Source organism: Eulemur rufifrons, chromosome 1 (assembly GCF_041146395.1).
Source record: "Eulemur rufifrons isolate Redbay chromosome 1, OSU_ERuf_1, whole genome shotgun sequence".
Lineage (NCBI taxonomy): Eukaryota > Metazoa > Chordata > Mammalia > Primates > Lemuridae > Eulemur > Eulemur rufifrons.
In genome coordinates this window covers 35,109,791-35,127,959 of record NC_090983.1, presented here as the reverse complement: position 1 = coordinate 35,127,959, position 18,169 = coordinate 35,109,791, and the positions used below count along the sequence as shown (strand labels likewise).

At 37.4% G+C, this 18,169-nt stretch overlaps 1 protein-coding gene across 3 annotated transcripts in view; it reads left to right on the top strand.

Annotated features, from left to right (window-relative positions):
• The window catches only part of CCDC150 (coiled-coil domain containing 150), a 65,873-nt gene extending 49,191 nt beyond the window's left edge, over positions 1–16,682 (top strand). For 2 of the 3 annotated variants that reach the window (XM_069469036.1, XM_069469028.1), the window contains 11 exons: positions 2,932–3,060; positions 3,906–4,075; positions 5,387–5,480; positions 6,302–6,471; positions 9,188–9,314; positions 11,718–11,912; positions 12,346–12,414; positions 12,506–12,667; positions 13,392–13,478; positions 15,912–16,031; positions 16,328–16,682. In XM_069469036.1, coding sequence (XP_069325137.1) covers positions 2,932–3,060; positions 3,906–4,075; positions 5,387–5,480; positions 6,302–6,471; positions 9,188–9,314; positions 11,718–11,912; positions 12,346–12,414; positions 12,506–12,667; positions 13,392–13,478; positions 15,912–16,031; positions 16,328–16,444 — 1,440 coding nt within the window. In that variant the 3' untranslated portion in view covers positions 16,445–16,682. The remainder of the gene's footprint in view (positions 1–2,931; positions 3,061–3,905; positions 4,076–5,386; positions 5,481–6,301; positions 6,472–9,187; positions 9,315–11,717; positions 11,913–12,345; positions 12,415–12,505; positions 12,668–13,391; positions 13,479–15,911; positions 16,032–16,327) is intronic. The other variant, XM_069469045.1, reaches the window with a different exon arrangement.
• Positions 16,683–18,169: the final 1,487 nt, after the last annotated feature.

The following is an 18,169-nucleotide window of genomic DNA, read 5'->3' as shown; positions in this document are numbered from 1 at the left end:
TTGTACTAGTTTGCAGTACCACTAACAGTACATAAATGTTCTTTTCTCTCTTCATCCACACCAGCATTTATTGTTTTAGGACTTTTTGATAAAAGCTATTCTCACTGGGGTTAGGTGATATCTCATTGTGGTTTTGATTTGTATTTCCCTGATGATTAGGGATGTTGAGCATTTTTTCATGTTTATTAGCCATTAGTCTATCATCTTTTGAAAAGCTTCTGTTCATGTCTTTTGCCAACTTTTTAATGGGGTTGTTTGACTTTTTTCTTCCTGATTTGCTTGAGTTCTTTGTAGATTCTGGTTATTAGCCCTTTATTGGATGTATAGCATGTGAATATATTCTTCCATTCCGTAGGTTGTCTATTTGCTATGTTGATTGTTTCCTTGGCTATGCAGAAGCTTTTTAATTTAATCAAGTCCCACTTATTTTTGTTGATGCTGTGATTGCTTTTGGGGTCTTCTTCATAAATTCTTTGCCTAGGCCGATGTCTATAAGAGTTTTTCCAATATTCTCTTCTAGAATTCTTATGGTTTCCTGTCTTATGTTTAATTGTGTTATCCATCGTGAGTTGATTTTTGTGAGTGGTGAGAGGTGTGGCTCCTGTTTCAGTCTTCCTCATGTGACTATCCAATTTTCCCAGCACCATTTATTGAAAAGGGATTCTTTTCCCCAGGGTTCAGATGGCTGTATGAGAATAGTTTCATGTCTGGGTTCTCAGTCTTGTTCCACTGGTTATGTGTCTGTTTCTGTGCCAGTACCAGGATGTTTTGGTTACTATAGCCTTGTAGTATAGCTTAAGTTCTGGTAAAGTGATGTCTCTAGATTTGTTCCTTTTCCTTAAGGTTGCTTTGACTATTTGGGCTCTTTTATGGTTCCAAACAAAGCATAGAATTATTTTTTCTCGATCTGCAAAAAATGGCATTAGTATTTCAATGGGGATTACATTAAATCTGTAAATCACTTTAGGTAGTATGAATATTTTAACAATGTTGATTCTGCCAGTCTGTGAGCATGATATGTTTTTCCATTTGTTTACATTATCTGCAATTTCCTTCCTCAGTGATTCATATTTCTTTTTGTAGAGATCTTTCACCTCCTTGGTTAAATATATTCCTAGATATTTTATTTTATTTGTAGCTATTGTGAGAGGTATTGAGGCTTTGATTTGATTCTCTGCTTGACTATTGTTGGTATATAGGAATGCTACTGATTTGTGTACATTGATCTTGTAACCTGAGACTTTGCTGAATTTATTTATCAATTCCAAGAGTCTGTTGGCAGAATCTTTGGAGTTTTCTAGATATAAGAGCATATCATCAGCAAAGAGTGATGGTTTGACCTCCTCTCTTTGAAAATGAAACATACTACCACCATATGACCCAGACAGTCCTAAGTATTACCAAAGATAAATGAAAACATATGTCTACAAAAAGACTTGTGCACAAGTGCTCACAGCAGCTCTATTTGTAATATTAATAGCTTAAAGCTGAAAACAACTCAGGTGTCCAGCAGGTGAATGGAAAAGTAAATTGTAATATATCCATACAATAGAACACTAAGCAATAGAAGGTATAAACTATTAATACATGCAACAGATTGGATGAATTTCAAAATAATTCTGCTGAGTGAAGGAAGCCATTCAAAAATGAGTGCATACAACATGATTCTATTTATATAAAATGCTAGAAAATAAAAACTAATCTAGTGTGACAGAAGATAGATCAGTGGTTACCTTGAGTGGGGGTGTGGTAATAGGGAAATAGAAGGGAGTGATTAGAAAGGGGTGGTAGGAAACTCGTGGGATGATGGAAACGTTCATTGTCTCAGTTATGGTTTTAAGGACTTATACTTATGTCAAAACTTATCAAATAGTACACTTTCTGTGCAGCTTATTGTATGTCAGTTATCCCTCAGTAAAGTTGTTTTAAAAAGAATAATATGAATGTATTACCTCTTCAAAAATTTATTATATTAAAATGTTTGAAATAACATTCTTGAAAGGATAGAACCATAGAGATAGAGAACAAATTAGGGGTTGCCAGAGGCCAAGATGGATTTTTGGAGGGAGGGGCAAATATAGAGAGAAAGGACAAGGGAGCTCGTCTGTGGTGATGGAACAGTTCTGTGTCTTGATTATGGTGGTGGTCACATGAATACATATATGGGATCAAATTGTATAGAACTGTGTGTGCACGCACATACATGGATGAATAAAGATTAAACATGGTGAAAATTGAATAAATTCTGTAATCTAGCTAATACAGTTAATAATGTACCATGTCAATTTCGTGGTTTTGATGTTGAACTACAGCAATATAAGATGTCACCATTAGAAGCAGGATGAGGGGTATATAGGACTCATTGTACTATTTTTGCAACATACTGTGAATCTATAATTATTTTGAAATAAAATGTTTTTAAAAGGTAATACTTAAAATAGTATGATTATCTGATGTGATTGTGTGGATCTACTAAAAGTGTTTCAAGTGTATAGAGCTCTAATCCTGTACTTGTAATTAGGATTCATTCTGCTTTAACACTGTTTTCTTTACACTATTTAGGACTTATTCATCTCTGCTTTTATTATATTAATTTGTGTGCTTGTTATGTGTTCAAAAGGAAGGTAGTTCTACGATAATCAATTTCTCCCCCATTTTACATCTCAGCTTTGTAGATAGTCTTATTCTCCCCATTCCTGTGTTTTCATGGAGACTGACCAATATATTAGGTTTTCCCATCTTCACACAGATACTTTTGTTGTAGTTTTCTTTAAAGGAATAAGCAGCTAATAAAGATGGGTTTTATTTAAGGTAATGAATAAATATATTTAATTAAACATTTTAAATTTGGCTTCTAAATTGCTAGGTCTTATTCTAAACACTGATTTATTGTTTAGGAATGTTATTTATTGTTTCTTTTTTTTTCCTAAGATGAAATCCATTCTTGAAAAAAGTGAAGAGGAGCTGTCTCGAACAGTGAAGAGTCGTGATGCAGCCCTGAAAGAGAGTCAGAAGTTGAGAGAGGACCTCGAGGCTTTGGAGGACAGGGAAAACAAGAAGGCAAGGCATCAGCCTCTTCTGAGAATCTGTTACTGAGAAGAAGGACTTATGAAATCTTTCATGAGCCATGTTCCTTACTTTGTTTCCATTAGTAAGAAAGAGTGAGGATTGATCAGAGGAGGATTTCTTTTTCCAGAAAAAAGATAACTGTAGAATAGTTTTAGAATATTTCCCTTAAAAAATACATTATATGTAACTCCCAGTTTTTTTGACCTTTCTTGTCTTAAAATACTCAGAAGAGAAAGTTGCAATTTTTTCTATTGAAACACATCTGAGCTTGGTAATATTAATATTAATAATAACCTTCAAACTTTTATTAACATAATATTACTGTGTTGCTTTCTCATTAACTGTGTGTGCTTAATAGGAGCAGAGTCACATCCCAAACTTCTCTCTGACAGCGGGTGCCGGACTTTGCCTCTCTGAGGAGAGCTGTGAGTTACATCATTCTTCAGCAGCTTCCACTTTCTTTTATAGTCTATTTTTCTCAGATAATTCTAATGCGTTTCAGGTGTATTCTTCTCATCTGACCTCATCAGAAGAGAGCTGAAAGGCCAGCCTGGGACCACCTCTGCAGTCAACAGTGTGTTGACCTGGTATCTCTAGTTAGTGTGTGCTCTGTGACATGACAATAGTCGTGAAGCTGCGGAGTTCTCCATAGGATCTGGAGTCTTTTTCACAGGTTACAATAACTTAAGAAACGATAATAAAATAGACTTTAATTATTCCTCCTAGCACTCTACCGTACCTGCTTTCCATGCTCTTTCCTAGGAGTAAGGGGACACAGTAGCAGAAGAATAAGCAGAAAGGATCAAATATCTTTGTCTTGTTTCATTTTCTATTAGGTGGGAAACTTTCAGCGACAATTGGCAGAGGCTAAAGAAGACAACTGCAAAGTGACAATCATGTTGGAGAATGTGCTGGCCTCTCACAGTAAGATGCAAGGTGCTCTGGAGAAAGTACAAGTAGAGCTTGGGCGGAGGGATTCAGAGATTGCAGGCCTCAAGAAGGAAAGGTACCTGTGGTTTTTCTGTGCTTGATACTGCTGCATTGTACTAAGGAACAGTGTCCAGGCAGTAAATTAAGTCACTTTATGTTGCTTCCTTTGTGAAAGACTAGTAAAATGGTCTCTAAAGAACTAGCAAGTTAGAGAAAACCTAGAATTAGAAATAAACATGATTTCCACTGAAAATTGAATTTTTGAAAAAAATTCAAAATTTCCCTATTTTGTAGTGATGTAAAGGAATATGTATCCTAGAAGTTCATGAGCTATACTACTATTTTACCCGTGCTGCTTTCTCTACCATTTAAACCTAATTCTGCCCTTGGATCTACAGAACAGTAATTGTCAAGAAATTGAAGCTAAGTGTATATTTTAGTTTCAATTAATTATCCATTTATTACTATCCTATCTCAAGATTAATTATTCTGAGTGAATCATTCTGAGAAATACTTCTAGCCATGTTTTATAAGTAAACTCTGGCTGGTTGTGCTGGCTCATGCCTATAATCTCAGCACTTTGGGAGGCCAAACTGTGGGAGGATTGCTTGAGGCCAGGAGTTCAAGACCAGCCTGGGCAACATAGTAACACTCGTCTCTTAAAAAAATAAAAAAATAAGTAAACTCCTTCCTTGAATGTTTCAAAAATTACATAAATTTTCCTTTTAGGTTGAAGAACAAATGGTCTGAAACTAGTAGGGCCTCTAAAATATGTTGTATGTGTTAGTGGTGCATATTGTCTCTATGTTATGAGAGAATAAGTGAGTTTTATTTTCTTCGTTGTGCTTATCTTTTTTTTTAACATAGTATGAAAATATTTTACCTTTGAATTTTAAAAAGTCAAGGAGATGGTATTAAAAATATTGTTTACTGTTCACCATAAGTTTCTATTAAAATAGGTAGCTGTTGTATTTAGAAGCAAAAATCTCAACAGCAAGCCTGTCTTTGTAGAGGTGATTTTTTTTTACTAGTGATATATATATATGTGTGTGTGTGTGTGTGTGTGTATGTACACACACATATGTATACAGTGTAAAATTACCAGCCCGTAAGTTAGTTTCAGAAACATGTATTGATAGCTAATGTATCAAGCCAAATTGAATCATGGGACAAGTTATTTAATTCCTAGGAGCCTTAGTTTTCTTTAACCTGAAACTGAGGTTACTAATTGTCATCTACCAAATCTCAGATATTTTGAGCATCTGTGGTCCATTGCGTATGATGCTATTTGAGCTTCTTGGAAGAAGACTGTAACTCCCAAGTAGTATCATTCCTAGATGATTCTTTTCATTCTTTTTGTCACTCTTTTTGTTCTTTCTATTTTTAGGGCTCTAAACCAACAGAGGGTGCAGAAGCTAGAAGCCGAAGTGGACCAGTGGCAGGCCAGAATGCTTGTTGTGGATTCCCAGCACAATAGTGAGGTAGAGGCCTTGCTTTTATAGATGACAACATTGATATTTTTTAGTTTTATTGGAATATTTGCTGTTTTGGAAAAATGAAGTAAAACAATCAGGTAAATTTCCTTTTCAGTCAAGTCTGAATTTTGGACAGTGACATATTTACAGGTGGGAAATAGACCTGCAGTCTTACAATGAGTCGCTTATTGGCAAACCAGTACCACAATTATGCCGAGTTTTCTTTGTCTTATGTGGTCTACATTCTTTTCACTTACTAATGCACTAATGATTTCAGAAGTTAACAGGCTTAGAAAATAATTTATAATCTCAGAAGTAGCTAGAGTGATTCCACTGTTAATAAGGAGATACATACACACGTGTGTGCTCACAGGTACATGCACATAAATGCATGTGTAGCTACACATATGTATATGTATAAAATACACACAGATATTTCATGTAAATAAGCTTTTTCTGAAATAATATACAAGGAAGAGTTGTCAGTTTTTATCTTACTAGAGAGTAAGACCAGATGGTCATAGGATCAGGACGTAGAATTTACTTTGAAATTTTAAAAATTAGGATAAATTAAGCTGGCTTTGTTTTCCAAAGCTCTCTGGTGGCCAAAGGAGCATACCCTTCCCGTTGCCTTCTAAGAGTCTCCTGATAAATGTCTGTAATAAGTTCTCACATATATATTCTTAGCACCTGGAATCTTTGCTTCTGATTCCAACAAATTATTGTTTCAGTGGCACTTGATGATACAGTGTAAGAAGTGATATATAGTGTTATGGACTTCTTGCATCTGTTATAGTGGAATTAAAAAACATTATTCTCTTTTTCAGATGGAGCCTCTACAAAAAGCTCTAGATATAGCTAGAGAAGACAACAGAAAATTGGCCATGAGTCTAGACCAAGCTCTCCAGACAAATAATCATCTGCAAACAAAGCTAGATCACATTCAAGAGAAATTGGAAAGCAAAGAGCTTGAGCGACAGACTTTGCAAACCTTCAAGTAAGGGCAGTATAGTCACAGTAAAATTAGGGAAGAACCTCTGCAGGAGTAAGACTGAGTCATTCACATAAACCAGTTAAGCCCTCTTCTCCTACTTGGCACTAGTGCTCTCAGCAGAGCCGTGTTAAGGAACCAGGCATAGCTGAGCATCAGCAGGTAGCAGCTGATTGGGGTGAGCTCATTTGACTCTCCTTTTCAGCTCTTCCCTCATCCACTATCAAGCTGCTGCTTTACACAAAGGTTAAACCAGAAATTGAATAATACTGAATAGAAGGGACACCCACATGTTTCTGCCAAGCCTTTTCTATGAACAGCTTATGTGTCCTTTAAAAGCGTGATTTGAACAAGGAAAAACAGTAGCCTGGGTGGGAATAACACATCCAGGAATGGGATGAGTCCATCTAAGCAGATATTAAGCCATTAATTGTTTTCAGTTTTAACCTGAGATTAGTTAGATGAAATCCATCAAGTTCAGGTCAAGCCACTAACCTTTTGTCTTAAATTGTATCTAGGTAAATATGATTTAGATATTAACAACATTCTATGAAAATTTATACTTAAGGGAAATGTACACATAGGCCTTTATTCTTTTCAGTTAATGAACATGTTAATACAGGAAAAGGTATAAGCTAAAGCGTATGCCTAAGAAGGTATTTTTCATATTTGTGATCTGTGCAAATTTTATATTCTGGTGAAATGTTACTGCTCAAGACTATTCCATATTGCGTTTATATAGTGGTTGGCATCATTTAAAAACTCTTTAATATCAGTTTATGTAGTTATGGTTTAGACAGTAATTGTTCCAAAGCCTGAAAATTCTGGGAGTTCTTTAGATGACCATAAAATATAATCCCTGCCACTATCGCTAAAATAAAATCCCTGCCACTATCGCTAAAATAAAATAAAATAAAACATGGCTAGGTCATTTATATGAAAAGGATGAAATGAGAGTCAGAGGTCTCCTTGCAGCATTTGCTTCAGAATTCACTTTTATGCAACTGCTTATAATATTTTCATCAAAGGTGAATCATGCTGCTTTACTTGAGATCTATGAACCTCATGAAGTTATATGCAAAATTTTATTTATCAGTGCACACAGAAAGACAGAACAAGTTTGAGAGATTATGTTTTAGATATGTTGAGTTTGAGGTAGAATTATTTAATAGACTAGAAATGTAAGCCTAGTTCTATTTTTTAAAAAATGTTACCCAGGCATGGTAGCAATGTGGCTCCAGCTCCACTGGAGGCTTAGTGGGAAGATCACTTGAGCCCAGGAGTTTGAGGCTGCAGTGAACTATGAACATACCACTGAACTCCAACCTGGATGACAGAGTGAGACCTTGTCTCTAAAAAAAAAAAAGGAAAAAGTTGTAGGCTTAATTCTAAAAAGAGGCTACCAGTAATCCACCTCTATTAAGATGAAAGCTAAAAAGTGAAAGCCTTGGGGTTGGTTGGACTGCCACATTAAAAGTATAGAGAGAGAACCAAGGCCAGAATGTGGGGATCTAATATATTTCAGGGGGAAGGAAAAGAGGCCAGAGAAGGAGCATGTAGGGAGGTAAGGAAAGGATCGGGAGGATATAATATCACCAACGGCAAAAATGAGTGAGTCAGATGCCACAAAGTCAAAGAGAATAAGACCAGAGAGAAAGCCACTGGGTTTTGCAACTGGTTTGCACTGATCATCCTCCAGCTGGCCAATTTCTGTGGATATAGATTACAAAGAGTAAGCGAAATGAGGAAAGGACGGCAGGCAAGGAGGACAGTGGTGATGGCAAAGAAGAGTGTAGATAGCAGCTCAAGTGCATACAATGAAGACAAGTTATTCTGCTGCTGCCTTGTTTTTAGGGTAGGAGGAAATGGACCATGGTAAGAGAGTATGGGAAAGAACCCGACTGAACTGGAGAAAAACGAGAGAGAGCAAAAGTGGAAAGGTTATCATTAAAAATGAGGTTGGACATTTCTTCCTCTGAGACTAGGGGGAAGGAGAAGATGGGTGACTATCCAGAAGACTATTGAGGAAGCTGATGGTGGATGGTCTGATATTATATTTTCCATAGAAGAAAGTAAGAGTAAGATGACTATGTCCTGATAACTCAAGGAGTGATCACACATTAAGTCATTATCAGCTAGATCAGAAAATATTAAAGCTAGAAGAAACATAGTGATTGTGTAAGTCCATTGGTTATAAACCTTTGTTGGAGTCACCTATCCTTTCAAGAGTCAGAAGCTATGGACTCACACACACACATTTTGCATGTCATTTCAGGGAATTCCGGCACCCTCAGAGGCCTAACCATGGATCTTGACCAAAGAGCCCAAGTTAAGAATGTTGGTCTAACGTAAGGCTCTCCCTGTAAAGATAATGAAATGATATAATTAGAAGTGAAAACTTAAGGAGTAAATAGCTGCTAGCAAAAAGACATGGCAAGACAAAAACAAGCATCTCTGTTGCTTTCAATATTTTTCTTTGATATGAATTTTTTACTCTCTTGATTGGATCTCTTTATGTAGGATTTTTTTTAATGTTCTAGGTAAATGCACTTCTTTTTTTCTTGTTAATGAGCTCCAGATCAGTGAGGTTCACCTGGTGACTGATCTGCTGCTTGTTTATAAATCACACACTTTTTGGAGAGTTGTACGTTCCCCTCCAAATCTTTCTTACCTCCTAAGATGATTTCTAAAGATGATTTATCATCTATCTTCTTAAACACAGAGAGCGAATGACTGAGGAATCCAAAGTGGAAGCAGAATTGCATGCTGAACGCTTAGAAGCTCTAAGAAAGCAGTTTCAGACTGAGAGAGAAACTGCAAAGAAAGCGGCACAACGGGAAATGACTGAGGTATGGAGTCCTGACGGTTTCTCTCTGGGTGAATGCCTCTCACAAGGATAAGCAGCTAAAGGATTTTAGAGAATGGCTACAGTTGTTCTTTGATTCTTCTAATCCCCCTTTGACCAGCAAGCCCGAGGCAATTGAACCCTCTCTATGCAGTTTGTAAAGGGACCCACAAGAAAATAGTTTCTGATGTACAGTTCTCTGCCCAGCGAAGGAATGCCTTGACAAGAGCCTTTCTGTTGGAGAGATACCAGGGTGGGATCGAGGAATAAGGAGACTGCCATCTCAGTTCACTTAGCTGCCATCTATTGTGCATCCACCCTCTCCTCAGAGGCACAGAGAAAGCAGTAGAAGGCATGGTCCACGCTCTGGTGTGTGCTAAATGACCTGTGTTTCATCGTGATCTCCTCTCTGGACAGGACACAAATAGGGAAAACATCAGAGGACCTTTCTTGGATAGCTGGAGGCTGTGTACAGTTTTGAAGGAATTCAAAGAAGGGGAAGTTCATTTTAGGCTGGTTGGGTGACAGAAGGGGAGCTTAATGAGAGGACAGAATTGAGACTTGGAAAGAGTGTTACTTAGATGGGACCAGCTGATGGCCTTAATAACCAGAATGCTGGATGTGAACTGTTAGGTAGAAATGGAGCACTCTAGGTTTCTGAGCAGGGGTGGTATGACATAAGCATAATTTGAGGAAGGTTAATGCAACAGGTGAGCAGGGAAGAGTGAATAGTGACTAGAGGCATGGAGGCTCTTGAAAATTATAATTGTCAATTTGAGTATTAGATGATTAGGGCCAAGCAATGTAGTTCTGTTGAAAATAGAGAACATCAAACAGACATTAAATGTTATGAACAAAGGAGAGGAAGGAATTAAAATAATTCGTTGGTTGGGGTGGCTGGTGTATGTTCCGCTTAATTTGTTACATTTAGCAATTGCAATTGACAAAGACCATTGGCAAAATCAAACTGAACTAATGATGTATATTAATAGAACACCTTTGCGAATTACAAAGCACTGTGTAAGTGTAAATGTAAAAAGAAAATTCTGTGGGAAACAAAAATGTGCACTAAATGTAGAAATATACCTTTAGTTAGAGATCGCTGTTCAGAATACTTACGAAACGGAATCTTTTTAACAAGGATCGGTGGTGATGGTGAACTTGTGAGGAGGAGACCCAGGGAACAGTGCAAGTGTGAGGAGTTAGCAGCAGCAGTGGGCTCCTGGAGCACTGCCGGAGTCCCAGCTCTGCCTCTTATTAGCAATGGTTAGTTTCCTATCTGAGTTAAGTGACTTAACTCCTGAGTCTCAGTGTCCCTAATCATAAAGTGGAAACCATCACAATTACTGTTGAGGTTTGTTTTGAGGATTAAATTGGAAAGTATGTATAATGTAATTATCACAGTACCGAAACATAATCAGAACAAAATAAGTGACAGTTGTTAGGGCTTATCCAGTTTTAGACAAAGCTGGTAACAGTGGAATGGAACAGTGATTGAGGTAACAGTGGAATATCTAACAGGGAGGTGGCTAGGTGGTGATAAAAGACTCTGGTGTAAAGTTAGGATCTAAAGGAAGGAACTAGTATAGAGAAAAAATGTACAGATTAGCCTTGACTTCATTCTTTGCTGTGTTAAATGCCACCAGCCACAGAGAATACCACCTTCCTTTCTTTTCCCTTCTCAGCTGCCTCTTTTTCTTAAAGTCCTAGTGGCACTGACTTTAAGGGGGACTCTGTAAAATTAAGTAATCACCGTGCTGTTTTTTCACAAGATAATTTATTAAAATCCTTAAGAACAAAAAAGCAGTATTATAAAAATACATGCAGTGGTAGTCAATAGCTGACAAGTATTTATGTAAACTACCATATAATTCATTTTCACACCTCAAATATGAGGCTGCAAGTGACAGAAAGGAAGAGAAAAGCTTATAGCATAATAATCACCAAGCAATTACTGTGTGCTGGACTTTACATTTTTTCTCTATATTATCTTATTTAATTTAACTGTTACATGTATCCTGTGAAGCAGGCTACACACTTGCTTTTCAAATGAAGAACCTTAAGCTTAAGGTAGTTAAATTGCCCAGAATCACTTGGCTAGTTAGTAGTGAAGCTGAGATTTGAACTTAGATCTGTCTGGCTCCAAAGCCATGCTCTTAAAATGCAAATAATGACTATACATTTATCTTCTTTATTCTAATAAAGATTTTGTTCTTCAGTGTTAAAAATTATGAAAATCACTTGATCTATTGCTCCATAAAACTGCTTAATCAAACATTATTATTATTGCCTCACTTACCCTCCTTTTTAAAAGAAAGATTCAAAGAGCAAAATATAGGGACAAAACTAAACAGGCTTCTCTTAATGGAAGGTAAAAAGGTTCCAATTTTTTCCTTTGTGTTTCAAGCTGAAGAAAGCCCTTGACGAAGCCAACTTCAGATCAGTGGAAGTGTCCCGGACCAACCGCGAGCTGCGGCAGAAACTTACAGAGCTTGAAAAAACGCTGAACAGTAACAAGGAGAAAATAAAGAATCAAAAGGCCCAAATTAAGCTCCACTTGTCGGCTAAGGCGAATAATGCTCAGAATGTAGAGAGGATGAAGGTTATATCAGAAACCCAAAGTCTCTAATCACTTCCTTCCCTAGTGCCCTGTAAGGATCCAGGCAGTCAATGGTGTCTGGGGACGTAGGGTTTAGAATCCTAACAGCAGCATGTATTCTCTGGGAATTATAGCCACACTGGGAATTGGGCAGATTGCCTTTTGGGAGGACTGTCTCTTTTCAGCAGAGATGCTGCTTTGTAAATGGTTTCTCGTTAGCTGCCAGTATCATGTTTGGCTCCCCATCTGCCCCTTCCACTCTGATTGTACTGGGCTTTGCTCTTTTGGGATCCGTGTGCCAGAAGGGAAAGAGCCCAGCAGGAACTGATAATTTTGGGGTCTCATATGGGATTCTGTTTGCCATCCTCTAGGCAAAAAGAGCAAACCAGTTTTTCCACTGATCATCTTTTTATGTTCTTTCCACATTTACTTTCAGCAAATAGAGACAGAATTGAGGCAAATGGAGCTAATTAAGGATCAATATCAGAAAAAAAACTATGAACAGGTAGATGATTTCCACAAACTCTGTTTACCTTTCATGTAAAACCCAAACTTGGACAGGTTCACCAAATGTCTCCCTCTTTGTATTCTCTCAGTCATTGAGTATCCAGAGGTTTGTATGTGAAATGACTAACCTGCAGAAAGAGATGCAGATGTTGGCCAAGAGCCAATACGATACCTCAGCACGGAATAAACAGCAAGAGCTGCGGCTAGAGGCAGAGCGTAGAATAAGGCAGGAACTAGAGAGTCGATGCCAGGTAAGAGGTTTCTCAGATTCATTTCGAAGATTATCAGCAAATGGCATGGGCCAAAACTCAGCATTAGTGTACCTAAAAGAAAGCATACATTTATAAGTTGTTCATCTTTAGCTGAGTCCTTAGAATAATAGTATCTAGGAAGAAGCCTGTAGCTTTGAATGTGGCAAATATTTTCTATTTTCATTCAAATTAGTAAAAATGTTCATTTTTAAAGAATAGCTAGAGCTTACATATGCAAAATGCCAGCAACTAAGTAAGACTTCTGAACTGGATGTCATAACCTTTCAGGAACTTTATACTCATTGGTTCTTCCCTGTAGCACAGATATACCTGCTGCTGTTACAGGACTTTTAACTATTCCTAGCCTAATAAAAAGCATAACATTACATATCACTGAGAAGGGACTTCAAGAGATCATTGAGCTCTTGTCTTCCAGTAGAGATTGTCTGCTATGAAAAGTGTCCCTCCAATTCTGAAAAGAGGTGTTAATCACTTTCTCTCAGTAGAATCCATAAATCAAAATTTGTAATTACATACATATATGTAGACTACAGGTTAAACTGAAAATAAAAGTTTTCATTTTATGTTTTGGTAGCACCTGAACTTAGAAAGTACCTCACCCCACTTTCATAATTTGGTTGCCCATTTATTACAATAGTGAGAAGCTTTTTGGTTCCATGTGGTACATCAGAAGTTTATAAACATCTTTGTATCACATTTTCAGGAATTAGAAGAAACTGTCAGACACCTGAAGAAATGTAAAGAGGCAACAGAGAATAAACTGAAAGAAGCCAGTGTAGAATCAGAGCAGGTGAGCCAGACCCATGGACATAACTTAGACAAGTTTCCTTCAGTACGGCAGCTCTGAAGCACACAAATCAGTGTGAAATCCTTCGTTAACATATTTGTCAGGAATGCAACAGGCAGGAACCAACAATAACTTACTAAGTGTAGTCTCTATTTTAAAGAAAAAGTAATGTTTGAATTGAGATTCTGTGTCCTGATGATAGATAATAGAATGCTAAAATATTAATTAAACCAGAAATCCAAGTCCCTACCAGTACTACATGTAGGGAAGACCAGCATGTGTATGGATTTTAATACATTATTGTTTGACATGAGCTAATGAAAATGGAAGCTCTTTGTTTAATCAATAACTAGAAGGGTGGCTGGGCATGGTGGCTCACGCCTATAATCCTAGCACTCTGGGAGGCCGAGGCGGGTGGATCGCTTGAGGTCAGGAGTTCGAGACCAGTCTGAGCAAGAGCGAGACCCCGTCTCTACTAAAAATAGAAAGAAATTAGCTGGCCAACTAAAATATATATAGAAAAAAAATTAGCCGGGCATGGTGGCACATGCCTGTAGTCCCAGCTACCCGGGAGGCTGAGGCAGTAGGATCGCTTAAGCCCAGGAGTTTGAGGTTGCTGTGAGCTAGGCTGATGCCATGGCACTCACTCTAGCCAGGGCAACAAAGTGACACTCTGTCTCAAAAAAAAAAATAAAATAAATAACTAGAAGGGTAAAGTAGGCCCTATTTAATTAATTTGTGAATTTGCTTCTCTGTTCTAAACTTAAATTGGCCTTTTTGAGGGTATTTAAATCAAACACTTTTAAAGCTAGAAAGGAGCTTTGAGATCAGTAGTCTACTACAACCAGCCTTCATTTTCCAGATAAGAAAACATAAGCTTAAGGTATTACAATGATTTGTCCCTGGTATAGCCATTAAATTAAATGACAGTATGACTCTCAGGATGATATATCAGAGTATGGACTCTAACAAATCTGAGTTTGAATGCCAACTGTGACACTTACTGTGTGTGTGCCTGTAGGTTAGTTATGTTGACTTTCTTTAAGCCATCAGTTGCCATATCTGTAAAAGTCAGGAAGTTAATATCTACTGCATTATTCTGATCAGAATAAGTTTCAGTGAAGGTTAGCACCCTTCTCATTCCCCATACAGTAGTAATAACAGATGTGATGTGCAATGTCATTTCAGTCATCTTTCCCTCCACGCCTGGTAAAGAATGCTACAGAAAGGTGGATTTTGGTTTGGTTTAGTTGGGGGGCTAGGGTTGTACCTGTCATCAGGATGTGCAACAAAATCTGGAAATTATTTTGGCTTTGTACCTTTCTAAAAGTTAAATGACACTATAAAAGGGAAGTTCTGTTTTCTTATCTCACTATAGTGTATCCACACTGTGATCTGGCTAGTGTGGAAAAAGTACACAGTAGCGCTTACTTATTGAGGACCTGTTATATGTGAGATACCCTGCTAAGTGAGGGTATACAGAGTAAACAAGATGAACAGAGTGAACAAGATGAATGGGGCCTCTCCACTCATGGAACTTGCCTTCTTTCAGCCAAGAGAGAATCACACCACCCTCTCAGACTTCAGAAGCAAAAATGAAAACACTGTTCATGAAACATAAATAACCAAAGAGGAAAAGCCAGTCATTTAACTTTTTATTCTAGGGGACATGTTCTGGAGCTATTTTGAAGCAACTTTATACATAAAAACCTATTGGCTCTACTTCAAAATACCAAAGTGTTCCCAGTACATAGAAAAGTGCCAGGCATACGCTGGCACTCGATAAATAGTTGTCAAATACATGAACAGTGATTCCAGATCATCTTCAACTGTAGACCATTAAAGGGACTGTTTTCAAGTCTTGCAAACATAACTTGCAAGTTTGTGATTAAGAGCCAAAGTACAAAAAGATTTTTGATGATAAAGGAAATAAAAATAATACAATACAATTTTACACTAAGCTGGTTCAGTTTTTTAGTAGTTCATTCTATTACCTTATAAAGCGCAACAGAAACATCTAACCTTTATAGTTTAGGTACTTTGGAGAAATACTTAGAGAACAGAATTCAGAAATTTAAAATATGGGTTGAACTACATTCTTAAGAGTCCTTCATATGTATTCTTTTCATTTTCAATGTCATCTTGTACTTTCATTCTTTTCTCCTGGGTCCTCTCTTACCTTGGTTCACATTCAGGAAAATATCATAATAACAAATACATTAAAAGCAGCAAGCCTGCATGCATTCTTTAACCCCCCGTTTAGAAATTATTCTCATCTATAGATTATTAAGTATATTGTGCAAATAGGTTGTAGGGACCTTGTGATCAGAATTTGGGTGTTTTACTATCTAGGTAAAAAGTCTCTGGAACTAATACACAAAAAACTTGTAACTGTTTCTTTGTTGTAACTTTTAATGATAACATGTACATGTTCAGATAACAGCTAACCTGGAAGAAGCTCACCGTTGGTTTAAGTGCAGGTTCGATGGCCTACAACTTGAGCTGACAAAAAACCGACTGCAAAGGCTTCCCCGGGAAGACGGGTGGCAGGAAGAGGTAAGGTTAAGACATGGTTGTCTTAAACAATTTTTTATTTTTGCTTCTCATATTTGTAAGTATAGAAATTCTCTCATCATCTAGCTGCTCTCTCTGTTAAACTTTAGTTTCTTTAAACTACTGCTAGAAAACCAGTGAACTAAATTTTTTTTCTTACAAAGTTCCACCTCTTCCAAATTGTCTAGATTAGAACCACCTATCTTGATGAATAAATGACATTCATAGAGGCAAAACAAATCCTAATTGCTGCAGTTAGTTTTGAACAGTCAGTGGTAGGTATGTTTTCTTTCCAACAGGACGAAGATATAAGCCACAATGTCACATCCAGCCAGTCTGCTCTACAGCGATGGGAGAATAAACAGAATCTTAGGCTCATGCCCAAGAAGTATCATTCTGAGTTAGAGAGGAAATGATGTCCTTGACAAAGGAGCTTCTTTGTGTATAGCTACACCTCCGTGATTCTGCGAGCCCAGCAACTAGGGCTGACCTGTTTCTACAGTCATAAGAACATGAGGTCTTTAATGTGAGCTGAAGATTTTGGACCTGAGTTTATCCTTTTATGAACTGTTTTATGTCAGTACAGAACCACCCCATGTTTTTTGTCCCTTTCCCCATTTCCATTCAATAAATTTATATTGTTGTATGATAGGAGACGCTGTTGCATGATACTTGGCTGTTTTTCTAAGTACATTTTATCAAAAGGTAGTTAGTAAGGTACTAAATGATATGGCTACTAAATGGTATGATACTTTGTTTCAATGAAATGTCCTAGTCTAACATTCAGTAGATAATCCCTGGAAGTAGAATCACCTGGAAAATGGTAAAAAGTATTCCACTGTCTTGTAAACTTACACACTTCTGTGTTGGGTAATTACCAACATATCTTTAAAAAGACTAATATCTCTATTCTTAAAAAAGACATCTCAGAGATTGTATTTATGGCTTCCTTGATCATTTAAAAGGAAATTTATTGAATCCAGCAGTCTGTTCTACTCAGGGAGACTATGCCTGACCAACACAGCTCTTCCTTGCTGTAGTAAGCAATAACTTCAGCTTTGTCTTTTTATTTCTGATATTGAATGATGCATTAGGTAATCCAGATTTAACATATGTAAATGGTTGACATAATACATGGCTTAATTAATGCTCAAGTAATGGTAGTTGCTGCTGCTATTATCAAGACCTAAATCAAGTAAGCGATTACAAAATTGGAAAGAACATCAAATATACGACTGTTAGAGGTGGATGAGCCTGCCACTCAATATCTGATACAAAAAGAGAGAGCTGAATTTATTGCTTACTATACAGTAAGGGAGCACTGTGTTGTTTGGGTATAGTCCTTCCTTAGCAGAGCAGATGGTCGATCTCATGTAGGGTTTTGGGGAACGTGGAGTTCAAGGATTAGAAGACTGTCAGAGGCGTAAGTGGATTGACATCTGTAGCAGCAGAGTTACTGGGGTAAGACTGTTGTTCGTTGGCATTCAGAGGCATGTTTATTGGAGTCCACGCCTGCTTGTTTGACTTGCAGGAATCAGGGACTATCACTGGTTTGCAGGCTTATAAAACACGTACACTAAGGCAAGTTGTCAGTGATCTAGTGGACAAGTTAAAAACTGGTTCTGATAGCTGCTTGTTGTTATGGCTTTAGAACAATCTGTTCCTGGGATGGCGGAAACATATTTATTCTTTGTGCCCCCCTTTTGGTCTTCATATCATCTGTTAGGATATTGGCTCTATGGAAGCATTTAACACTGAACAACAGACATCAAACAACTGTTTTGTTAATCCAGGTACAATATGAAGTGTTAGCACTGGTATAGGCACCTCTCTGGTTAGAAAAAGGAAATTCATGGCTATTACCCATAACTATTTTGGTTCTGTGATTTGAAAGTGTCTCTTCCAAAATTCATGTTAAAAAGTAATCCCCATTGCTGTAGTATTAAGAGGGTTGGACCTTTGGGGAAGTAATTAAGTCATGAGGGCCGCTCCAGAGTACTCAGCAGCAAGGTGCCATCTTGGAAACAGGGTCCTCATCAGATACCAAACCTGCCAGTACCTTGACCTTGGACTTCCGAGCCTCCAGAACTGTGAGCAAGAAATTTCTGTTGTTTATAAATTACCTAGTCTCAGATATTTTG